Source organism: Centropristis striata, chromosome 5, assembly GCF_030273125.1.
Source record: "Centropristis striata isolate RG_2023a ecotype Rhode Island chromosome 5, C.striata_1.0, whole genome shotgun sequence".
Taxonomy (NCBI): domain Eukaryota; kingdom Metazoa; phylum Chordata; class Actinopteri; order Perciformes; family Serranidae; genus Centropristis; species Centropristis striata.
Window position 1 is genome coordinate 25768952 of NC_081521.1, and position 26738 is coordinate 25795689.

General features: G+C 38.2%; 1 protein-coding gene across 1 annotated transcript in view; it reads left to right on the plus strand.

Moving 5' to 3' along the window:
• Positions 1-3908: 3908 nt before the first annotated feature.
• Positions 3909-26738, plus strand: part of gnas (GNAS complex locus) — a 32260-nt gene continuing 9430 nt past the window's right edge. Inside the window, exons 1-5 of the mRNA XM_059332328.1 lie at positions 3909-5575; positions 9035-9107; positions 14857-14911; positions 15032-15151; positions 21689-21786. Of these exons, the coding sequence (XP_059188311.1) occupies positions 5437-5575; positions 9035-9107; positions 14857-14911; positions 15032-15151; positions 21689-21786 (485 nt within the window). The 5' untranslated portion in view covers positions 3909-5436. The remainder of the gene's footprint in view (positions 5576-9034; positions 9108-14856; positions 14912-15031; positions 15152-21688; positions 21787-26738) is intronic.

Sequence of the window (26738 nt, forward strand, 5' to 3'; positions counted from 1 at the left end):
TTAACAAAATTACTCGTTACTTGTTGACTTTGGAAACGTCTTGCATTTATTGAACACTTAAAAATAGGAAAATAAATTATTAAAGTAAATTATTAAATTCATTAATAAAATAAAATACTTAAATTTGGAAAATATATGTAAAAAGCAGATGGATAAATAAATTAAATTAATAATAAATGTATAAGAAAAAAATAAAAATATAAATTAGAAAATAGAAAAATGTATTATTAAAATTAATTAGTTAATAAAATAAAATACATTTGGAAAATATATGTGTGAAGCAGATAGATAAATAAATTGAATTAATAATAAATATATAAGAAAAAATATAAAAAATAATACATAAAAATAAAACAGATCAAAATAAATCAGACCAAATATGTTACTGGGCACTCCCAAAACCTACTGAAAACTCCTATGTTCAATGTATTCTACACTGCTGTAACAGAAAGGGTGTGAAATGGGTGAAACAAAATGAGGCGATCACTGTGTAACGGAAAGTGACACAATATTTTTGTAGGATTATCTTCATAATTGTGCTTGGATAGCAAACGTTATCTATTTGTGTGTTTGTTAATAATTACTTCATGCAGTTAATGTACAGAGAAATGTGTAGAATACACATGAAAACCAAACGGGGGGATCGAGGCGTGGCAGTAATGTTTTTCATGTTAGTCTAACAGATGGGAGGCGGCTCCTCTGAGATTTGACCGATTTGGCCTCAGGCTCCGGAGAGCAGCAGGTCATTACAACACTCACTACCAAAGCCCACCGCAAAACCCAGCGGACAACCAGAGGATTCAAATACAGAGCCACGGCTTTTAGTCTGCTCACAGATGCATTTCACTGGTAATGTTACTGAGATAAATCATCTGGTCCTCTGTCCTGCTTTTTTCCCTGTCGAACTGGGAATAGTGTTAAGGTGTGGGTACACCGGCTCTTTTCATAAAGAGAGGGAAACTACAAAATATACATTCTTAATTGATCCATAATTTATCTATATCTATTGTAAAATTATTAATGTTAAGATTTCCCCTCTAAACCTTCCAGGAAAATTTAAATAACATTTTAATTCAGACTAGAAATTTCTCAGGCAGTTAATTTAACTTTGCAAAGTCACTTCAGAAAATACTTTTAAATCAAGGTGGTTTTTGTACTTGTTTACATAAAAATGTATGACACATATGCAGTTCTTTGGGTTGATTTAGCAGCAAAGAAATGAACCCCCAACCTGCTGCATAAGAGTTAAAAGACTGCTGCCACCTAGTGTTTAACAAGCCTAATGGCAACAGAGCTGGTGGCCTGCCCCTTGCTTAGTATATTTTATTTGAAGAACTACGATTTCATTTAAAATCATTTAAATTTTCCAAAGTTTAGCCCAGAAATTGAGTCAGAAAGTAATTGTTGGTATTTAAAAATGTCATCATAGGACCCATCCTCATGACAGCAACTCTACTTGTTTTAACATTAATGATGTTATAAACCATAAAGCTGGTAAGGATGGTGACTGTGTGTGTACAAATAGTTAGATTAACCTCTTGTTAAACCTGTTATATTTCTAAGCAGTAACAGTAACATCAGTATCACTGGTCATCTGCAGAGAAAGCTTAAAGTCAGAAAAGAAGGCTTAGCAGTTCAGACTTCTGAATTCATCATGTTCTCACTTTAGACTCTAATAACTAATATAAGCTTTACAAAGATATGATTTATTGCAGGGCTATTGTATTGGTGTGCAGTTGGTGTACCTGTTCACCCAAACTGGTTGTTTTATCACAGTCTGGCTAACATGCACTTAATGACATTATACATGCACAGCGATGCCTTCAAGTGCCCACACAGTATGAGGTTGCTGAGTTCAGGTACTTACCATGTGTCTCTGTGTCCTCCCACAGTCCAAAGACATGGCAGGATTAGATCAATTGTAAACTTATGGAAGAAATGTGTTAATCCGATTGTGTTATTTTAATTTACACATAAAAGATACCAATTTATCCCTGAACGGAAGGTTACTGAATTAATATTATTTTATCCTGCATCAAAGGGTTGAGGAAATACATGCTTTTAACACAAAAAAAGACCTGGTGGACCAAAAATGGGTTAAACCGGGCTACAATGGTTAATAATATTCTTACTCTTGCTGACTGTTATTATTATATGATGTTGAAAATGTGCTTCAAAAAAAATGTTTCACAGATGAATACTGTAATATAACATTTTAGATGCCTTTCAAGGCTCATTGTATATAACAAACATTTTTTAGCACAGCAGAAAATACTTTGTTTTCAGTCATGTTCACACAGAAAAAAGCAAATGTGTCATATATAGGCCTCTATATCGCCTTCTGGTACTGTCCTGCAGCTTCTTAAGGCATTTGTAGGCAGAATGCTCTAGTGTCTGTATGAATTGTGAAGGACGCCAAGAAGGAAGTGACATTACAGGGTGTAAAAACAAAAAGGGAAGCGAGGATACAGTGTATAAAGAGCGACGAGGTCCACTTTGGTAGGGCAGAAGGGGTCAAGGGTCACAAACACAGGACTTTCACCTAGGAGAATAGTGTTTGTTTCCTGTGAGAAACCAGAAGTAAAAAATGTTATTTGGAGTAGCGTAATTTAACTTCTCTGCATCACACTTTAAGGCACAAATGTAACTATCTCATATAACTACCTCACTTCCGGAAGTTATGTGCATTTATTTCACTTTTAAACTAGCCTATTTTTAACGCATCACCATGTACTTTTTTTGCCCTATCTTTGGGCTCCTCGTAACATACAGTCATGGAAAAAATTATTAGACCACACTTGTTTTCTTCAATTCCTTGTTCTTTTTAATGCCTGGTACATTTAAGGTACATTTGTTTGGACAAATATGATGATAACAACAAAATAAGCTCATAAGAGTTTTATTTGAGAGCTGATATCTACCCATTTTCCATGGTTTTCTTGATATTAACCAAAATCATCAAGAAAACCATGGAAAATGCTGATAATCTTTAAAAACTGTAAATATTCACTAAACAAGCTTAATTTGGCAGTGTTTTATTTGGACCTATTGTCTCCTAAGTACATGTATATATTTGTTAATTAATTAGTGTAGAGGAGAAACAAATTTGGCCGATTTCAAGTTTGGTTGGATCAAAGGGCAATAATGATGGATTTTGTATTAATGTACTTTTAAATAACATAATTACACCCAGAGGGATTGCATTTATGATAATATTAATTTAGCTAATTCTATATTTTATGATAAATTCTTGATATGTAGGTAATGATCCTTTTGAGTTAAATAACTGATGAACTAAGACTATATTGTGAATAAACCAATAGGGGTAAAATAAGGATTTGTTTCAATATATAATGTCTTTATTGTTCCATCTATGTGGGGAAAAATTATGTTTGTAGATTAATGACCAGGAAAGAAGCATCTGTTTGTGAAAGTTGGATAGTTTTATGGGGATTTTTTCAATATTGTAATTACAAAATAAAAGGAAATTTAGGCCTCCTAATTTAGAGAAAATAAAGTTTGGTATGAAGTTCAATATTGAAGAGGGGTTCTTAATGAATTGTTTTAGCCAGTTAATTTTGGACGTATTATTCAGAGTGTGAAAGTCTAAGAAGTTAAGACCACCCTTATCATATGAATTAATTATTACAGATTTTTTAATGTAATGTTTTTTGTTTTGCTGCTGTTCATGACTCCCACCCATCAAACAGTGTGCGGTGGTTTTCTTTGAAGAGGGCGCCGTTTTCTCCGCAGAGCCGCGCCGCTGACGCTGCTGCGCGCCCGGCCACGTGACGAGGCGAAGCGGCCTCTTCTCTCCTCCTCCCTCGGTCCTTCCTTCCCAGGGTTCAATGAGCGCCGTGTGGCCCCACCCCGTCTCTCTTCAGCGCTGTCTATCTCCTCAATGTAGGCTACTATTCTCGGAGAGAGAGAAAGCGAGAGAGAGAAAAGGAGAAAATAATAACCTCCAAGAATTGGTTATTCCTGTCTTTCACCTTCCACGACCAGCGGCCAGGAGGGGAGCGGCCTTCGCGGTGGGAATGTGCTGCTACAACAACCCCGCGTCCTATTTTTTTGTGAATGTAAATGCACATGCAGTCTCAAGCCTGTAGCCTATTTAACCCACCTCGGATTCAAGAGGAGTTAATATCTATATCTATACATATATGTATGTTTGTATGAGAGTGTGTGTACTCCTATAGGCCTTATGTAGACTATAAAAACTGAGCCTGACAGCGGGGGTTGCTTTTTCACCTGCAAGAAACGTGGATACATTTCGAGGGATTTTCACATCTTGGTCACGTTTTCTTTTTTTCTTTCCCTTTTCTCCTTTTTTTTTTTTGAAGGATTTTTTTTTTCTTGAAGGGATTCATCGCAGCCGAGCCGGGAATTTAAAAAAAGTATCGGTGCGCAGTTTTGGAGGCTCGGTGGTGATGTGAGGGGCTGATAACACATTTCAGCAACAAAAGCGAGGGGCAGGGAGAGAGAGAAGGCCCTTTGGAGGAGAAAACACAGCAAGGAACAGCCATCACAAATAAGGAGGACAAATCGAGGGGGTATTAGATCGTTTCGGAGTTGGAGGTGGTGGGGGATCTAGCCGAAAAGACAACCGCAGTGAGTTTGGAGCTGTTTTGGGTTGATTTGATGCAGCGAATGAAAAGGAGCCGGATGACGACGGAAGCAATGAGAATATCACACATGTAGCTCGTTTGGGTGTAAATATTATTTTGCTTCCTCCTGTCCTGCTGGGCCCCCCGACGAAGACAGCCGTCGGAGAGACAGAGAAATAGCTAAAGAGTTAAAGTGTCCACCTATGGAAATGTTTAGCATAAAAGGAGACGTGGAAACGAGCCGCGCCACAGCACGGGCGAGGTTTTCGGACACGCCGAGTTCGGCTTCTTGTCACGGGCAGTAGTGAGACGCAAGACCCGGGCTTTTGGAGATGCAAATTAGGCTGTTTATTCTGCCTCCGTTTGAGGTGAAACCCCGATTTTTGGTGTCTTAACACACGTTGTGGATTACAATTGTTAACGTTACACAGTTGACGGGGGAGAGAGAGGGAAAAACAAAACAAAAACTGTACTGCATGTGAAGGAGGAAAAGCCCGAGCAGGATTCAGCAAACGGAGAAGGCGGCCTCGGTGTCGTCAGCAACAGTATCCTGCCCTTTCTCTGACAGCAAAATACGCGTTATGGACACATAATTTCTACAGGGCTGCACCACGGACAGTTTTTGGAGCAGGCCGGGGACGTTAAACTGTGTAAATGTGGGTGACATTGCTGCCAAATCCGCATGCCAAACGAGGGATCTAGACTAGTTTAGTTAATTTATTTATTTTTGCTTTCTATATACCCCCTCCACCTCCACTTCTTCTTCTTCTACCTCCTCCTCCTCCTCCTCCTCCCCTGGACCCCCTTTTTTCTTTTTTCTTGCGGGAAGATGGGTTGTTTGGGCAACAGTAAGACCGAAGACCAGAGAAATGAGGAGAAGGCACAAAGAGAAGCAAACAAAAAGATAGAGAAGCAGCTCCAAAAAGACAAACAGATATACAGAGCAACACACAGACTACTACTTTTAGGTGAGTTTTATTTGTTTAATTACTTATTTATTTATTCTATGCCTGCTGCTTTACAGGCAAGTCCCTAGTTTGCACAGTTGAGGCTCTGCTTCCTCCCTGCATAACCTTCTGGGATGTTGTTTTGGGAAACATTGTCAACAGTGTGACTTTGCCATTGCATAAGGCTAAAAATGCAGCACTGTGCTGGGTTTTCAGCATGTTGCTGTCAAACTGACAGTCTACCACTACCAACACCAAAGCATGCTGTAGCGCAGTCCATAGGTTGGTTTGAGTGTATACAGTGATGTAGAGGTAAATATATAAGGAGGGTAAGCTGCTGCCAGTGGTCATCATAAGAGGAACAGCCACTCGTATAAATAAAAACTAGGTATTTTTAATCCCTTTTCAGCTCTATTAGTTTGTCAGTATACTTAGCATCCTGTGCAGTATTTATTTGAGTCATGATTTATGCATGTATGCCTAAAAAGTTAAGCTACCACTATTTTGTGGTTGTCCTGAGGTAATGTGACTGTAAGAAAAAGACACTGAGACCTAGTAATGTAGAAGTGAACATGTGTACGGCTCAACATGTGGTTGTGTGTGTGTCAGAGAGTGAACTGGAGGTGGGCTGGGTCTCCACATTACATAAGAGACAAATAAGAGTGTCTAACTTTCCCCACTGCACTCTCTTCTGTACCCTCCTCATATGTCCATTCACAGGCTTACCACTTCTAAGAAGCTGTGGTGTTCTTTGTCAGAATGATAATATTTGATTACAGAGATGCCAGTGAGGGTGCGTATTGTATGACACGCCTGTATTTATGTTGAGAAGGAAGTTGTGGTGACTTTAGGAAAGTAGAAGGACAGGACCCACATGAAAACCAAAACAAAGATGTCTGCCATAAAGTTGGTCGCCTTTTTCAATTATATAATTTACTAGTTTGGCTTTAATGCAGACCTGTTGACCTGCAGGCGGTTATTTGTAATTCAGCTTATTTTCGGATGCTATGTTTAAATGGTAAAAAAAGCCAAATGAAGCATAAAAAGTTAGAGTAAAATTCAAACATGATACAGTTGAAAAAAGATATGCTAGGATTCTCCTTGGTTTGTATACATCTGAAGTAGAACAGTCTATATTCAGGGTTGGAAAATGTTTAATTTTAGCCATCATGGTTTTGAGGTTTGGATGGTGGTTGAATTTGAATATACTCCTTTACAAATGCTGGATTTTCAACATAATCTGGTGCTTAATTTACGCAACTACCCATGTAAACCACAAATCTTTTAATATTTGAAATTAAACAATCCCGTCATCATATTTGTTTGGTGTCTCACACCTGACGAGCTAAACTAGCTAATAGGTAGATTAATCCTCTGTTCATCCCTACTTTGGATATCACCAAGAATTAAATAAATCATAAATCATGATCAAAACTTACAATTAATGTCAATATAAACCACTGCCAAAATAAACAAATACACATTGATTGATGTAAAGTTAGATGTAGTGATAAAGAGTTTGAGAGTTTGGACATTTTTGGTTTAGGTACCCTGACAGTGTTGAATCTTACACCTTAAAAGTTGTGCTTACCCTGCATATTCTTACCCTTGAGAATCTACCAGTGAAAGTGACAACCAGGATCCAAAACTTGGTCAATTGTTAACCGTTGTGTTCGTTAATTGTAGGTGACACATTAATGCTAGTCCATCCACCAGACAAGTTGTTGATCATTGGATTATGTTGCTCGGTATAATCTTAACCTGCAACTCGATCTACACTGGTCATTGGATTAAACCGATAACCCAGTTAAAGTGTTCAGGGGTTTTTGGCTCATGTTAGCACTGACAAAAAGAGTGATGGCACAAAATATGTTTCATTGGGAGTTATTTAAGGTCCCATGTTAATAATGACTGAAGATATGATGACCTTCTTACCAAAATCTAATGGTTTCCATCTTTTAATCAGACTGTTTATTAACTTTTTTTTTAACCTTATCTGACCCAATATTCATTTAAACTTTTTATAAGCCACACAATTTGGTGACTGTCCACAATGGAGCTGAAGTTGTTGTACGTATTTGAATTAATAGTGCAACCCTAATGCAATATCACCACAATATTTGCAAATTAGGCACTATGCTCTTTGCACAAAGCGCTGTGAATGTTTGTTATAGAGTAATGTACACAGTAATCTGTTATTTAACTGCTGTAAATGTTGCGGTCTTCTTTAGTGATCTTTTACATCACACCACATTATATCCTTGTCTGCTTTTCATTGGTAACTTCATACCTCATGTATTTCCATGTCTTGGATTCTTAATAGAATAATTTGCCACTGATGTTATCAGGAAATATGTCTTGAAGGTTATAGATCCTTCAGAGCAGACCTGGTCTACCTATAACCATGCCAGCTTTTGAAGTTACAATTTCAAGGATCTCTGTTTTGTTCTCTTTAGCAGCACCTATGGTGATAAGTGAGGCATTTCCTCACTTCCACATGTTCTAAAATTTGAGTTTCAGTAGTTATCTTTCTCTGTTTATTCGGCCATAGTAACTTTACTTGCAATACTAGCAGAGACCAGAAAAATCATCACGTGCTTCACGCATAGTAAAAGTGCAACATTGATATTTTGGCAGATTGCTGCATGTTTAAGCTTCTCCATACTACTTTTTTCCCTACATAAACTGTACAAAGTATTAGTATCCCTTGTTCAAATCTTAAAATGCAAGGAAAAAATGTTGGTGGTCTGAGGCAGGAAAGACATCGGGCCGTGTGAAAGAGCTACAACTTGTTGAGCATTGAGCTGCTCGCCCTTCCTGCAGCTGAATATACTGCAGGCGTGGCATTACAGAGCAAGAGATGTGAGTTTCATTCTCACAGCAGATATGTCACACACAGGCCATCCACAGACCTGCAGCATACAGCTAACATGCTAACAACGCTGAACTAGTCTCTGTAAATGCCTTTTAGCAGCAGCAGTTCAGTAGTTTTGGCAAAATACTATTTGTTGACAGTCAAATACCACAGACAAGAACTGTGGTTCATTTTCCTCATGGGACATAAAAACAATATGGTATTTTTAATTTAACACTATGACACCTTCTTTTGAGGGGAGGTCTAGATGTGTTTTTTGTGGAAAAGTCTAAAGGCAGTCATCATCAGGTCTAAAAATGTTATCTTGTGATTGTGATCACAGTATCTAGTGGGATAATCCAGTTTATTATTTCAGCCATGACCATGCAGCACTGTCCTTGCCTCTGCTCTCAGTTTTTCCCCAAATAGTGTCGCAGTCATGTATGAAATTTGCTGTTTGTTCATTGAATGTTTCCATTAGGAGATAGTAAGTAACAGCTGAAACGGCTTATAATCTTCCAAAAACCTTTAAAGTAGCATTTCTCTGTGTTTGTGTGTGTCTTGTTTCACATGTCAACAGTTTCTTAATATTTCCTTCTCTCTCTCTCTCTCTGTCTCACTTTCAGGAGCTGGGGAGTCAGGAAAGAGCACCATAGTGAAACAGATGAGGATCCTACATGTCAACGGCTTCAATGCAGAGTACGTATGATATGATTAACATGAGCATGTGTCCACAGTCAGGTGCAATGTTAAACATCTGGCCAATATGCAATGTGTTGCAAGATACTACCATCTACTTTTGTAAGAGCCTTTTAAAATGAGACACTTTGTCATCTCATCATCATGTTGAATTTGGTTTATGAAGTGTGGACTTTATAGGAATCTGAAATAGGAGGCAGTCTTCAAGTTTATATGGCTGCTTTTTTTTTTTTTTTGATAAAACAGTGCTAAAACAAAAGACTGGGGCTTTGAAGTTATGTATTTAATATCACTAGTGCAGTTTCTGTTCAAAACATGCCATTTGTGAATCGGTTTGGCTGCTTGCAGTTTTCTCGAGAACTACTCATCCAAACAACTTCACACTCAACACTGCAAAATCTCAGTACAAGTACAAGTCGAATAGATTTTTCCCAAAGAGGATTTCTGTCATTTAAGGTAGTTGCTGTCATGGTGATTTATGGTCAATTTACCATTTTACTGCCTGAAGTTTGGTTTCAATTGCTTATGTCAATCAATACAACATGGTGACATCATGATTTGGTCTAGCGAGTGTTTTGGGCAAGAACTCAATACCATGGCCCACTGCTCTATAGACACTGGTTCCAAATTATGTCACCAGTGCAAGATGGCAGCTCCCATATCTGGGATATTTTGGCTTCACTTTTGTGTGGTAGTCTTGCATAACCAGACCCATTTCCACAGCACTGTGTCAGCTCTGGCGAATGGTCTGGCTGCACCCATTATCGTTCTGCTATAGGGGAAAGAACATTATTTTAATGTCTTTAAACCAGGCGAGGCTAAGCACAGGGTGCAGTGACAGCGCCCCTAGAAAATAAATTTTGCAGCAGAGATGCACCCAAAGGCAAGCTCACACCCATAGTCTACATCTGGCGAGTCAGACCAGGGTAATGGTTAAGGTTAGGTGAAGGGTAACTCTCCAGGAAAGTATATGTAATGTCCCAAAAAGTGACATTAGTAAATGTGTGTGTGAGCGAGACTTGGCATGTATTGGTCTGCTGGTTGTGATGGTGAAGGATGTTTGCAAGGTTTGACAAGAAAATCGGCACCTAAGGCAGACAAGAGCGTATGACCCAGCGCGTGACTCCACAACACTGGTGTGTGTGTGTGTGTGTGTGTGTGTGTGTGTGTGTGTGTGTGTGTGTGTGTGTGTGTGTGTGTGTGTGTGTGTGTGTGTGTGTGTGTGTGTGTGTGTGTGTGTGTGTGTGTGTGTGTGTGTGTGTGTGTGTGTGTTCAGGTAGATGTATGTATACAGATCTTCCATAACAAGACACACAAAGAGCATCATTATTTGCAGTTAGATGTGTGACATTGCTTGGATTATCTGGTTAATTATTTTTGTTTACTAAGCCATGTATGGCTCCTTTCTTTTCTTGTGTGTAGTAAATCTCAGTATACGTTGCATAAGTTACGTGTCCGACTGTTTTACTTAGAATGTGCGGTCAGATGTCATCTTTTAAGTCCATTGACCATTAATCACCTTTTGTTTTTGACGATCTGCTAAATCCAAAGAAACAGTCTCACAGGCCAGTTGCTTGTGGCTCTCCACCATAGACTGTATAGATAATGAACGTAGTGACCATGACATCACCTGTTGGTTTGTGGACTGCCCGTTTGAGGCATTGAGTTCAGCGTTTCACTCGTCACCATCTTGTGTCGCCATCTTGTTTCCAAAAACGGGGAGCAGACCATATTTGGACTGTGGAGAAGTGAGAGGGATCTGAAAAAAAAAAGTTACTTGTCTCAGAAAAATTAACAACAACTCTGTGGAGTTTCCTATTAGTCCAACCAAATGCTGAACAAGACATTTTTAATGAACAAAACATTCAAATAAGCTGTCATTAAGTGGAAATACAGTGAAAGGGTCAAAGTTATGAGACCAAACCGGTAAACGTCTTTTTTATATACATATATAATGTTATTGACACGTTGCCATGGAAACGCATTGCTTTTCTTTTCTTCTGATGACGGCTCGCCTTGTTTGTGAACTGTCAATCAAAGGTAGCCACGCCCCAAATCATACGATTCTTTATCTTCTATTTTCTTCTAAATGGGACCATTATTTACACTATTAACATTAAAAATTGTCCTGAACAAGATTTTTTACTAGCGATTGAGACCATAGTGTTGTCCTAAAAAAAGTTTCTGAGGTAATAAATCAAGTGAGAAGTTTTCTCATTTTGTATTGAAATTAATGGACACAAATGCTTCTGCAACCTTTGTCAGCACCCCCTACTGGAATTTTTGGTAGAATGGAGCTTAAGGCACTTCCTGGTTTGCCTCACTGCTCCGACCCGGAGGTTGCCGCCTGGTCTCCACATGACAAGCATAGTAATATGTTTTAACAAGCCTGGATCCTCAGCCAGGACATAAATTTACTGTGGTAAAGGATTTTGGTGAATGGATAGTGTGTTGTGGTAACCTAAAGGTCAGAGTAATTGGCTTGTGACTGGAAGACTGCTGGTTCCAATTGTTGACCTGATTTGAAAAATGAATGAATGAATGAATGACTAACTCAGCTCGCTCTATTCTTCTCAACTACGACTGAGCTGCCTTTAGACAAGACATGTAACTGCCAGCCTCATCACTGGAGCTGTGAAGTGGTCAAGAGCTGAGGACTGTGAATGTCTAGGACAGTTTAATTAAATTAATTAATTACTTCAGCAATTAATTAGTAGTATTTGGCGATTATTTATCTACTCAATGTGTTGACTAACTGTTGCATCCCTTCAAGTAGTCACTTAATCCATATCGATGCTTTAAATTTCAAGCTTTGAGTTAGCTTAAAGATGCATCTTTTTCTGATTTGCCTTTATTTCAATATGCTGATTCCGGCTGATTCATTTTAATGTCATTGTAAATTGCCTTTTCTTTTCTTTTCCTCTTGAATCTTGCGATGAGCCCTTTCTCACTATTTCTTTACATTTTATAGACTAAATAATTTATTAGTTAACTGAAAAGTATAAATGGTCATTTAGTTGCTAGTCCTAAAATTGCAACTCAAATCAAGAATTTATTAACCAACAATACGAAAAGTTTCTCTGCCATTATTTGTGTATTTTAGAGGGGACTGGTTTCAGCTATACATGTGTTTTCAGTGGCAGCCCTTATGCTGTACGCCTCAATACAATGAACATATTTAGCAACAAAGCCACCTAACGGCACGTTGAATTACAATTTTAAAAAGTAATTATTTTAATTTTAGCACCAATCCATGTCATCTGAATTTATCCACCTCTTTGTATCACCAGACATCGTCCCTAAAGCAGGTTGTGTCACGTCTTCCTCCCCTCTCTCTAACCACACACAGGCATGCAGTCGAACTCTTACGATTGGAGGGTGCACACACACATGACCATGTGATTTTTTTTTAATGACTATCAGGTTGAAAATGTAAACAAGGCCTCGTCAATTTCCCTCCTAACCCAATAAACTCCCTCTTCTCGCCCTCTTCTCTTTCTGTTACCATTTATCAATGAGTATTACATCAATTGTAGAGTTTGTAGTAATTGTGTTTTATATGTTTTGGTCAAAGTGTGACTGTAACCACTCATAGTGGTTTAGTTCAAGCCTCTCTGTTCCATTTTTTTAAATGGATTTGTAGGAGAAATGCATGTTACTTGTGGAGGCATTTCTTTCTTGAGAAGGTATGGTTTTCTAGTTATTGCAATAACTCTCTTGTGAATGTTGATGCATCTGCTAGAGGGAAATTGTGGTGTTAGATACCTATGAAAGCATTGCAGTGACACAGTAGCTTGACCCAGGAAGGTGTGTGTGTACTGGCATATGTGTATTCATTTTATATTATAATGTGTGTGTTTTAAGTTGGAGTGTGGTGTGAAAGATTATTTCTTCAATATTGACCTCTTTGTGTTCGATTGGGTGTGAATTTAAAATCCTCTGTTATCTTTCTTGCTCTTTATCTGCATTTAAGCCCATCAAGACCTCAGCTTACATGTTAGCAGTTCTTGCAAGCTTGACAAAGAGTCTGTCTTACTTGAGTGTGTACTGTCTTTGACTGTAGTTGGCAATATTGCATCTGCATGTCCAAACTGCAAGTGCATTGCTCTAAATCATTGCACCCCAAACCCTAATTTGCAACCTTCTAAATATAAGTGAATGCCTTTTCGAGGGTGTTATACACCAGCAGCTTCTGTTCTTGTTAACATAATTGATAAGTCAAACTTTAGAACATTAACTGCCCAAAAGAAATGGATGAACATTTGCATAAATTTGGTTGAGTGCAGCAGGGTCCCTTGGGAAAAAGTAGAAACTGGCACAGAACGAAGAGGCCCACCTCGCCCTTTGTCACTGACATAGAACTATTGTAAACACAATGCGCTGTTGTCCTGGGAGGCAGGCTCAAGGTGAAAGATAGGCTAACTGGCTCTCCGGTTGCCTTTAATAGAAACATTTCTGTCACGTAGAGTCCAAATGTCTTGTACAAACAACCAACTTTCACAGCAGACAGACATAATTTCTTCACCACGCGTGCCAATGAAGGTCTGTTTACCTTCCTCGGATCAAAAACAAACTCAATGCAGCTCACTGTAGTGTACCATGTCACAGTAACATGAAACTTCTTTCGTGCGCAAAACTTTACTAACACAACTTGTGTTCAAAAGAAGAGCATGAGGTCTTTATGGCTGGTGTCCTGCCCTTTAAACTTGTATTGATTTATTTACCATTATCTACATTGTATATTTTCTTTATTATAATATGGGCTTAATATAATATAAAATATTATACATTATAATGATATTTTGTGTGAACACTTTCCATGAAAATGTCTGCATAAGTGCTAATACTGCCTACAAAGAAAATCGCATAAGCGTGTATAATTAATAGGTTAAAGGCGACCTCACCCAACTTCATGTAAGTGAAGTAATAAATCTCCATAGCGCTCTTTTTATACTTCTTTAACGGCATACTATGCAGGAATTGTTGCTGTCTCTTCATACACACAACATCAAACTCGGCTTGTCGTCCATGGAATAACAAAAGTGGAAATAAAGCTGGTCTCTTAGTTTGCTTGGCATTTCGACTTCCTATCAGTTCTTATTTTCAGTGCTCGGTCGGCTTTTTTTTTACAGCTTTATGCAAAAAGGTTGATGCCCGTAAACATCCTTAACACAGCAAAATTGGGAGGAAAAAGAGAGAAAATTCAGGCAGAGATAAAGACGCCATACACGTGAAATTGTTATTGAGAGGGATTGATTTTTTATATTCAATGTTTTTTTTAATTTCCTGCATAATTTACCTTTTTAATGTATAGTTTTTCTGCTTAATTGGATTTAAACTAAAAATGTGTATGAAGGGGCATCCCGGTGGCTCACACTGGTAGAGCGTTTACCATTAAGGCTGAGTCCTTGCTGCGGCGGAGCCGGGTTCGAATCCAGCCTGAGCTCCCTTTGCCGCATGTCTTCCCCTCTATCACCCCCTTTCTATCTGTCACTATCAATAAAGCACAAAAATGCCAAAAAAAAAAAAAATCTTTAAAAAAAAAATGTGTATGAAGAACCTCAGTGGGTCTTTCTGTGATGGGTCAATGTACCATTTATCTTTTTTCTCTTTATTTCTAACTCTTGTTGAATAGACACTCTAGTCTGTGTAACTGCTGTTATTATTATTATTATTATTATTATTATTATTATTATTATTATTAATAATCCTGAACATGATTGTCAAAGAATCTGTACATCTGTTTCAGAGAGAAGAAGCAGAAAATTCAGGACATCAAGAATAATATTAAAGAGGCCATTGAGGTAAGAAGGAAAAACACCAAAATAGTTCCAGGTACTTCATTTTAAAAATCCTGTCATTCTCCTGTCTGTATTTTATCCACACTTAAAAGTATTTTGTTTTGTTTTGTGTGTTTGTGACAGACCATAGTAACAGCTATGAGCACCCTGGCACCGCCGGTGCAGTTGGCGTGCCCACAGAACCAGTACCGGATCGAGTATGTCCTCAACCTCGTCAACCAGAAGGACTTTGAGTTTCCATCCGTGAGTAGAACAATATCACACATACTCTCCATTCACACCAGCTTTAAAAAAAAAAAAAGGTTTCTATGCCTTATTCTTATGTTTGTAGTTTTACAACATGGCCTGCACTTTCAGTGTTTACTTATGAGTGGGCTAGTAAAGCTGTAAAGCTGTGGCACACATGATACATGAGCAACAGGTGCAGGTATCCTCAGCTGTGTGTGTTTCAGCCGATGATAGCAGGTAATAGACCCAACATCCCAGGTGATAATCCCTTGACACAGGTACCAAACAATGAGGTTTACTAATGACCTGATGGGTAAGGTCTGTGTTAGTGTAGTATTCTCAGTGGGACATTACTAATTGTCTAGAGACTAAACCTCAAAGTCTCACTGTTTATCCACAGCCACCTGCGGGGCCAAGCTTAATTCACTTTTCAGTTCACTAAGTCTCACATGTGAATAGAAGCTGCAGTTCATTTTCTAGTAATGGGAACAGTTCATGTTGTCATGTCTGTCCCTCCTTACCAAATCACAGGACATGATAAAAAAAAACTTCACAATTACACCACAGCCCTCTTATATACAGTACACAATTGGATTTTGGATCAACTTGACTTTTGCTTATTAATTAGAGAGAGATAAAACACCTTTGCCTGAAAATGGTTTTCTTGATAATGATTTTGGTTATTATCAAGAAAACCATGGAAAATGGCTAGATAGCAGCTCTTATATAAAACTCTTATAAGCTATTTTTGTTGTTATCATTATATTTGTCCAAACAAATGTACCAGGCATAAAATGTACAAGAAATTGAAGAAAAAGGGTGGTCTAATATTTTTTTCCATGACTGTATGTGTGTTTTTGAATCTTAAGCCCATTTAGCATGAACCAAATATGCACTTCTACTGACAAAATTTCTTTTATTTTTTTTATTTTTTACATTTTGTCTTTATTTGGAATTGCATTTCAATAGCACATTACACAGGTATCACCATTATGATAATTGGCATTGTGATCCATATTTTTCTGATTTGTATCTAGTTATAAACAGAAAACAACAGAACTTGTTTCAATCTACAGCAAGTAGTAGATCTACTGTCCGTTTATTTTATTTATTTATACTATACTTCCGGCAATCTCTGATTTAAATGTAATATGCCAAGTCTTGGAACATACTAGAAATGGATGATCGATGACTTTGACCAAAATAAATCTAATAGGACATTGTTAAAACTTAAAAAGGTGTTAGAAGGATGGATTCATTTGCACAGCCGGCCGTCTGGCTCCTGCTTGTGGGAAACTAGAGAGTTGAGCAGAAGCGCAGTAATGCTTTTACAACCTGTTTGTTTGTTTTTTAAGAACACTTTAATCTGTGCTTGAACTCCCTTTTCACACTGTGGCCTTTCTTTTTCTTTCTTTTTTTGCACACACCATTGACAGGAACTTATTTTTAAATCAATCGAGAAGGAATGGAAGCAATGCCCGCCTAAAATGTCCCATATGTCTGAAAAACGTCACAACTAATGTTATTATGATTTGTAGTAAATTAACTAAAACACATAAAAACCCTTCGGGGCAAAGAGTTCATGTAAATAGCACCCTTGTCTGGAAAGATGAGTATATGATAATTAATGCATTAATTGGGGTAACAACCTAATTATTGTAACTGCTTGTGTTTAATGTATGATTGTGATTATGGAGGGACATCAGGCAGCTAAAGCATCTCTTGTTTCTTTCCATACAGTCGTTGATGGGGATTCTGTTTTTTTAAGCTGGTTGATGGTGTCGCATCTCATATCTGAGGGTTCAGGTTTTCCTGGTCACCCAGTTTGAGGTTTGTTGTTGGTATGTAACAGTTGCTGGAGAGAGAGAAGAAAGGGAGACTGTGATGGAGGGAGAAGAAGCAAGGAGGGAAAGCATTACATCAAGAGAGGAAGAGGGAATAAATCACATGACTGATTATAAAAGAGTGCTCTGTTTGTAAACACATGATGAGTTTGCTGTCATGGAAAACTGCACCATGAAAGGATTTTTATTTTATTTTTTAAAATACATGTAAGTGATGATGCAGCTGAAAAGATTTCTACACCACTATCACGCCATTGAAGTTGCAATTAAAGACACATTTAAGGTGAAGTAGTAGTTTAAAACAACTGAGGCAAACAAGGATGGAGTCAGCCATTCTGGAGAAAGATTGTTAATAGTTAAACTTAACACACAAACAAATACACCCGTTCCGTCAGTTCTCCCTTTTTACCAACCCTATGGCTTCCACTGCCTTTCTTTTATCCATGGCCTTCTACCCTGTCCCATACCGAGTTCACACAGAATAGTGTCTTTGGATTTTGATTCTAAATCGAAAATTGATCCAAAATAAGCTTTCAATTGTTGACTATTGAAATCAAAAGCAGGATTGACAAGTCACTGTGACAAGCCTTTGTGAGGTTCAGTCCCAAAAAATATGACTGTATAAGTAAATACAAGTTTTATTGCACTGGATACCATGTAGCCTATCTATTCAAATAAGAATATTTGGCATCCTGTAGCTCACCTGTTGGAGCGTGCACCCCATATTTAATGGCTGAGTAATCAATACATTTTTTTTCAGTGGTTTCAGCTTCTGAAATATGAGAATTTAATGCTACATACAGTTGTTTAAATGAATCAAAACATGCGAAAAAATCCTTCAAGAAAACTGTTTAGAATGTAATTTATGGAAGATAATGTTCCATTTTATATCCAATCCATGTGGATATATAATAAATAAATAGAAATTAAAGGGCAGTGCCAGTATGATAAATGCGTGAGCATCTTCACCAGATACATTTATTTATTAATTTATCTTTTTATTTACATGGTGGCACTAACGTTCTTATCCTGAGTGATTTACATTAAGTGAGCAGACACTAAATGAAGGTCTTACTCAGAAACACTTCATTAAGACACATCAGCTGTTTCAGGAATCAAATCTGAGTTTTCCTCTGCGGGATGCTCTCTAACCACTAACTCACCCTGCTGCCCCAGGAATTCCACTCATGCTGAGCTGTTGGGAAGCAATTATTTGTTTACGGTTGCTGTTTGGCTTCACTTGTTTGGTTGGTTGACTTGTTTATGAAGAGCACGGCATAGTTTCCAAGTTATAAAACAGGATGGCGAAAGTGTATTCTGCTTTTTAATCTGCATGAGAGACAGACAGTGTGTGTCTGTGTCTGTGATTGTTATTGTTATTTATCTTGTCTTTTATGCTTTACTAAGCATTCAATATTTCTCTACAAATCATTACACATAGCTAATTGATCTATTCCATTATAAATTTACAGTACTGATAGAGAGTGTGTGTGTGTGTGTGTGTGTGTGTGTGTGTGTGTGTGTGTGTGTGTGTGTGTGTGTGTGTGTGTGTGTGTGTGTGTGTGTGTGTGTGTGTGTGTGTGTGTGTGTGTGTGTGTGTGTGTGTGTATGTATGAGGGGTATTTTATGCCAGCACACTATACTTAAACGCCTAGAATGCGTCGCCTGTGCCAGCATAAAGTCTGATTAATAGGTGTGCTTACAGACACGCGTATTGCGAGTACACCAGATGACATGGGTGACGGGTGAAAAGTGCCACCAGCGAACGTAGTGGACGCCTGTGTGTGTGTGTAACGCGTGTACGTTAACAGTGTGTTACTCTGTGTAACAGTTCAGCTGTTACACAGAGTCTCAGCTTCATATGGTATTGTTTATAAGAAAGCACAACTTACAGATGAACTCCAAGCCCCCACAGAGCTGTCAGGATATTTCTATTATTTTCAGGCCAGTTTTTATTTTCTTGTTAACGAAATCTCTCTCTCTCTCTCTCTCTCTCTCTCTCTCTCTCTCTCTCTCTCTCTCTCTCTCTCTCTCTCTCTCTCTAGGTTTGAATGATATCGAATTGATATTTAATGATAGCAAGGGTGAAAGGGATAATTAAAATAATTTCAGCTACTTAAAAATAGTAGGCTAATAGTAAAGTGCAACGCTCACAGCCAGTTCCCAGCTTCGCGCGCGGACACACAGTTCATTACGCACCAGCTGTAATTAGGTAGGTTTACCTGCCTGCAGAAGCCGTAATCGCTGTCACCCCTGAATATTAAGTAGCCATGCGGACCTATCTAATGAATATTCAGTAGCCATGTGGACAGCAGTCCGTTCACAATATGATTCCATCGGACCTTATATCTACACTGTTTAACCCAATTCGGCACTTATGCACAGTCCCATTATGTTTTACAGACATTCGTAGTTAACTAATGAGGTAAAACATTTTGTTTAAGCTGCATTTTGCTGACTTTCACTCCTAAAACAGGCTAATTAAGCCTCCGGTTTTGGCCAGAAAAACGTTAAGTTTATCTGGTACGTACGAGATAGTCTTTCTCTTCATCTATAAGTTGTGCTTTCTTATAAACAATACCATATGAAGATGAGACTCTGTATAACAGCTGAACTGTTATAGGCTTACACGCGTTACACACACACACAGGCGTCCACTACGTTCGCTAGTGGCACTTTTCACCCGTCACCCATGTTATCTGGTGTACTCGCAATACGCGTGTCTGTACGCCTATGTAGAATTGTACTTAACAGTCACGCGGGTCTTCATGTCACGTATTTGAGGCGTAGTTCACCCGTCACGCAGCCGTCACGTAGGCGTATGTGCAACAACGCGTGTACAGCGTCTGCGTGACGCCTACGTGACGCCTGTCTGTCCATTGAAAGTGAATGGAATTTACACGCGCACGTTAGACGTTTGATGTCATCGCATAGGCGCTGTACACGCGTTTTAGTATAGTGTGCTGGCATAAAATGCCCCTCATAGTGTGTGTGTGTGTGTGTGTGTGTGTGTGTGTGTGTGAGTGTGTGAGTGTGTGAGAGACAGCCAACCGTGTATTCCCACTCTGGAACAAGGAAGTAGCCAGTGTTTGACCTGAATTAGGCCAGTTCATGGACCACAAGGTTCCTGTTAATTCATTTAAACAGCCGTACACATACAAAACACACTGCTGAGTCACTCGCTTGATTATTTCCTTGGTTGATACACACTGAGCCTCAAACACTTCCTCAAGCACCAGCCAAACCCAGTCTGGACATGCTTAGACATAATCAAAATATAAATTTCACATTCAGTGATATTTCTAGCCTGTGTGGTATTGTGTTACTGTAGGTTGTAAATTTCTGTTTTAATGATACTCACCTGTCAAATAGTCACCTTTTTTGACATTGGCATGTCACTAGTCAGTTTGGGTTTGGGTATTGATTAAAGGTTAATATCATTTTGGCCCCTGTATAACTGCGCCAGACATACGGCTTCAAGAGATAACTCTGGTTTGGTTCCTTTTAGGTTTTGATGCCTAGCCTAACATACCCTTTGCATTTATCTTTTGCAAGTATCAAATACTGTCATAAATCTGAAGCACCCATCAAACGCATTGTATTTCTTGTATTCTATCATCAGATATTTTTGCACTGTATTTTGTTAAGATCCAGTTCCTAAAAGGCTGCTTATGTTAAGACCAAACACTGATCTCTACATGAATGGAAAAAAAACTTTTTTAACAGAAAGAAACCAAAACTCTTACATTTTCTTGACACCACAATTGATTAAATTTAAAAGAGCCCTTAAAACATGCTTAAAGTATAAACAATGGATAACTGTATGCACAATAACTTCCTTTTATTTCGGAGGAGTTTGGAGCGTTTATAACATTCTGCTTTGACGCATTTATTTACACCAGGGTGCTTTTACCAGTTTATTCAAAGGACTGTGCAAAAGACACCTGCTATGGACAAGAAGGAGTCTTCATGAATGTTTATCCCTTCAAATAAAGTTCTTGTGCAAGTTACCAGCTCATGTGCTGCACAGAAAAGAAATGTACAGAGGACACCTGTCGATTCAGTCGGTACAAAGACTGCCAGAGAAAGTGAAGTGGTTAATCCAAACTGTGCCCCAGCATGTGAACCAGTCCATCTGTAGTCCCTGTGTGTAGTGAGGTGTCTCTCTCTCCCTCCGCCCCTATTTACCTTTACAGACATGTACACAGGCACAACGTACACTGCATGTGGTGTCAACAAAAATGATGAGCACCTGGTGCCCTCAGACACACACTAAACCCTGTCTGCCTTTCTCTCTGCTCACTGTCATATTTGGTGTAAAATGCACTGTAAAGAACGATTAGTTGCAGAATTTGTACAGAAAGTACAGTATGTAATCGAACCATGCCATGAGATGAAGCTTTGCAAACATGTACAAATACAGTGATGGAAAAAATGATTAGACCATTGTTTTCTTCAATTTCATGTTCATTTTAATGCCTGGTACAACTAAAGGTTCATTTGTTTGGTAAAATATAATAAACATTAAAATGAACAAGAAATTGAAGAAAACAAGGGTGGTCTAATACTTTTTTTCCATGACTGTAGCATTACTTTACTCTAGATGTCCTTTTAAAGCAGCAGTAATTACTGTGTTACACTTCTGAGTTGTTTTTTTATCTTGTCATTTATGTTTCTTGTCATTTATTTATTTCTGCTTCTTCCTCAGGAGTTTTACGACCATGCAAAGACACTGTGGCAAGATGAGGGGGTCAGAGCGTGCTACGAGAGATCCAATGAATACCAGCTAATCGACTGTGCACAATAGTAAGTAACCATCTGCAGGTCCAACACAATCTGTATACTAAGGTGCCGGTTAATTAAGTGCACCTGTAAAGTCAATGCAATACAAGATGTCAGAAAGGTTGTTGGTGGTGACATAATATTGAATTAAGGCTTGCAATTAATGATCACTTTTTCAATCATGGATTTATTGTGTTGTCTATACGTCTATACACTGTTGCTTTTATTTTTAGTTGTTTTTTTTTTCTTGGTTCACAATAATGGAACCTCCAAATTGGGTTCTGAAATCTAACACTAAATACACTAAATAAATCAAATTATTTAACAATGAATTTCCCAAATATTTGAGTTACTTTTATAAATCACTTTTAAAGCTGCTTCGCCTTTTACTCACGTTTGTTTTCCTTATGCTTGCTCCACATAAAATGCACCTCAGCTACATTAAGTCACCTGCAAAAACAGCATCACCGACTCGTTTTTACCAAAATATTCTCTGGTCCAGTTCAGCTAAAAACACTAAATCGGTCAGAACATTACACAGCCCGTTTTGTAACTGGTAAGCCACTGACGACCTTGTATTCGTTAATGGCAAGCTTCATGATGTTGCGATGTTACCGTTGTATATTACTAAGTGGAGGAAAATAAACTAACCAGGATACTTCCCACTCAGTGGGTGAGTAAAGGGGGAAGAGTGTTGAATCCCTGTCCAGCAGGCAGATGGGAAATGTGGCGTTCATCACCTGTTCAACTGACTTTAGCAGTTTAGATAAGACACTCGACTGGCCTGCATGTGAACTCAACACAGACCTTCCTGTACAGTTATAAGGAAACACAATCTATTCACAAGGATTGTCTGGCTGTCACATGTCAGCATTATATTGTGTCCATACATCCATACAGTTATGCATTTTATGGTTATTTAAGTGCATTTAAACATTTTTGGATAATGCCCTGTGGTTAAAAAGATCAAAACTGAGGAAATTGGTCTGACCTGCAGAGCAGCTCACAAATCAGCACCTGATTGGCTGTTTATAGACTATGGGAATAACTAATTGATGATCGATTAATGGTCGTTAAGAATTTGGTCGATCACATGGAATTTTTTAGTCGATCTGTGTATTTTTTTTATTTTTATTTTATCAATGACTGCGTATCAGTACTCACTGAACTGGAACACAGCCGAGTGTTCAGTTGTGCTGCCATACGTCAATAAGCCAATTAGCTGAGAATTAAATTGGATAAAGCTAAAGTTTGAAAACTGAAAGTTGGAATAACAATTATAAAACATGCAGAAACACAAGAGTATTAATTTGAGCAAAACTAGCTTACTGTATCAAACCTTGCTAGCATGAATAAGTAGGTTTAAGTTTATACAAAACTTATTTAAACACAAAACACACTTAAATATGCAAGATTACTGTGGAAACTAACCTCACGCCTCTTCGGGGGCTAACACATAAAACATTGAACTCCTTGACGTTATCTTTACAGTATAATCTTAGTTTATTTACTTTTATCATCGATAGGAAGTCTCTTTTCGTCCTTTCAAAATAAAAGTGTCCGTTATCAAAACAGGCTTTTGCATAGTACTGTATGTGTGTATATATATATATATATATATATATATATGCAATTTTATTTTGCCCATGTATGCATGCAGCGATTAATCAATCGTTAACTTTAAAGATAATTGAGTTGGCAGGTTTCTTCCAAATGCCCATCCCTATTGTAGACACGGTGGTTTTCTTCTGTCCCGACATTGCAATGTGTGCTCTGGTTAATTATTATAAAGCGACTGTATGATGTAATCTCTCAGTCAGACAGATTTAATGTATTTAAGGTGAGATGGTGTGCCTCCAGTATAAAAAACTACTGGAAACTGGATTTGACAATATCTGTGCTATATGTTTTTGCTGTTACTTGTTTATTGCAGTGTCATTCTTCTCTCTTGTCTACACAACTCAATCAAAGGAAGAGTCCATAAATAGAATAACATGAGTGAAATACCACAAACGTGCGACGATGGTTACTTTTGGATGGCTTTGTGTTGTTGTGTATCTTACAAGATATACAAGATATATTCTTAGATGTTCACAGCTCATGTAGAGTCATAAAGGTGCTATAGGATTTGGCTCTGTGGTAACATCTAGTGGCAGCTGTTGGTCACCGCAACAAACTTTGTGCCCATTAGGTAACTTCAGAGATTTGACTCGAGCCTCCATGTGTTGTGTACAAAGCAAATGTTATTACAACCCTGATTCTAAAAACGTGATGTCGTTTAAAGCGTAAATAAAACAGAATACAATAATTGGCCAGTCCTTTTTGATATATATTGAATTGAGAACTGTATAAACACAATATATTTTATGTTCAAACTGATAAATTGATGTTTTTGTAAATATACACTCTGCTTGTACTCACATTTTATACAGTGTCCCTCTCTCTTTTGGAATCTGTGTTGATTAATGTTATTTCATAACATCTATTCAGGTCAGAATGTTGACTGGAAAAGTTCCTCTTTGTATTTCCTTCCTGTATATACTGGCAGATGGATATTAAAGGTGCATTAAATGACATTCAGAGAAGATCTATGGTTCAGAGTCTGAGCTGGGAATGCCTCCACACAGCTCTCGCTATGATTCGCGACTAGTCACATGCGGATGCTTGCATGCTGTCACTTTTTACAGGGGTTGTACAAAGTCTTGATAGTTTGGAAATTGCTTAATTTTTACCATTATATTCCAGATTAGGAATATGCTTATATTGTAATAGACTACTTGGAAAAATGCCTATTTATGACATTATTTGATGTTTCATCTACACAATCATCCACACAAAATACTACTCATGTAAACCAAAAACTTGAATCTTTGAAATGACTGGATCCCATCGTCATATTTGTTAATTGCCTCCTGGTGTCTCACAGTGTTCAGTGGCTTTTTCTGTACCAGCACTGTGTGCAGATTTGTAATAACAAAAAAAGAGAGAAAGCAATTTATTGTAGTGAGTCTAGGATGGCTTTTTTTCTTTTTGGAGTGGTATCAAAAAAGGTATCAAGCTTAATTATTTAATACTCTTATTGAAGTTTGCTATTGTGACAACCTTACCACAAACATTTATAAATCTCAAGCAGCTGTTGGGTGAGTCTTGGGCGCAAGAGCCATAATTACTCAGAAAAAATAATGGCTAAAGATAAAGATACAGTTTCAAATATGTACAGTTGACAATGATTATCTCGGATTATCTCAAAAACTGCCACCTGCCCTAAAGATTTCTGTTCTACAGTCAGCTCTGCCTCACTTCTTCCCTCAGCATCTTTCACCCTGTATAATCTCCAAAACATCACCTTTTCATTGTCATATGTGAATGATATATATGTAGTTGTTTTAAGATTGCATTGGGGCATCTTAAATGTCAGAATCTGGTTATTATTTTCACAGTAAATGCAGGTAAATACACAGAGAAGAGCAAAATTGGAATATGGAATGGAATAGTTTTCATGTAAGAGCTGCAGTTTCCAGTGTTTGGGAGCAAACATGGCCGAGGCTGAGTCATCTACAGATCAGAGGATGTTTAAAGGAGGAGAAGGGGTGATGCGTGAGGAGGAAACAGTAGCTGCTCAGCCTTAACTATCAGCCTGCAGCCTGAACTATGTTTCACTATTAACTCACTCTTAGTGAGTATTACGTGCATTTATTTTAGCACTTAAGATTGGTTTGGTGTTTTTCAAACTTTACACAAGAAGAAACTCTCCCCCCTATTTCTCCCTCAGGTGGTTGCGATGGTTCAGTCCAGTCGTTTGTTCCCTCCCTCCTCTTGCGCTCACATCCAGAATAAAAACACAAGCTCATCCTGCTCCTACTTTCTTTTTCTCTTCTGTCTTCCTTTTCTCCGTCTCCATCTGTCTGTCTGTCTTTTTTCTGGAGCCAGTCCAGCCGCACTAGATTGGGAGCTGATAGACTATTAATAGCGCCTGTGGTTGGGTCTCCATGGTAACCGTGCTGGAGGCCAGGGCGCTGGGGAGCTATTTTTGAAATCTGCTCTGTAATGTCAGACAAACGCCACTACGCTTTCATTCTCTGTCCTCCTCTCGCTCCTTCGTCGTCTTCCTCCCCTTTCATGTTCACTCTCACGTGCACCCTCATCTCTCATTTTCACATGCACTGTCCACCTCTCTCTCTCTCTTATCCCTTTAGTCTCATTGTTTTTCAGGAATGCACTGATTCCCTCTTAGGGCACAGTCACACATGCATTGGCGAATATTCACATCTTGTTCATTTCCATTTTATGTTAGTGTAGGAGCAAATAAAACATTCACTTCTGATGGCAAGCTGAAGTTCAACTTTGGTGAACTTTGACCAGCGAAGTCACATCGGCTCTCATTGGCTGTAGTTTTCTTTGTGAGCCAAGATGCTGTATCTAACCATGCAGTATTGTCTGGTATTGGCCATGAAAACTCTCAATCTCCTTCCTTGCCAACAACAACAATGCCACAGTCTTTCTCCTGTAGTTTACATTTTGCTATTGCAAAACCAACAACCACAACAACTTAAACAGGGAATAAACCAGCAAACAAATTTCCATGTGTGTCATATCCTGCACTGCCCACAATTAGCACGATTATTAGCTCAGCATGCAATGGTCACTAACTTTGCACAGTTTGCTTTGTTTGTGTAGGAGAGCCCGGGTTCTTCTTGCACACAGACCTGAGACCTGAAATAAGTGATACTTGACAAAATATTTTTTTTCCACTTTTTATTGATTTTTGCATATATAAATGAAACACAACTAATAACAACTCCGGGTTATTTACAGTATACATCCAGTATTGCATTTCATTGCACTGTTTTCTTTACTTGTAGATTATACATCACTGATGTCTTCATGTTGGAACATAATCCATTTCCCCATTTTCTGTTAAACTCTTCTTCCTTCAATTTTAGAGAATAGGTAATTTTTCCCATTATAAATAATTC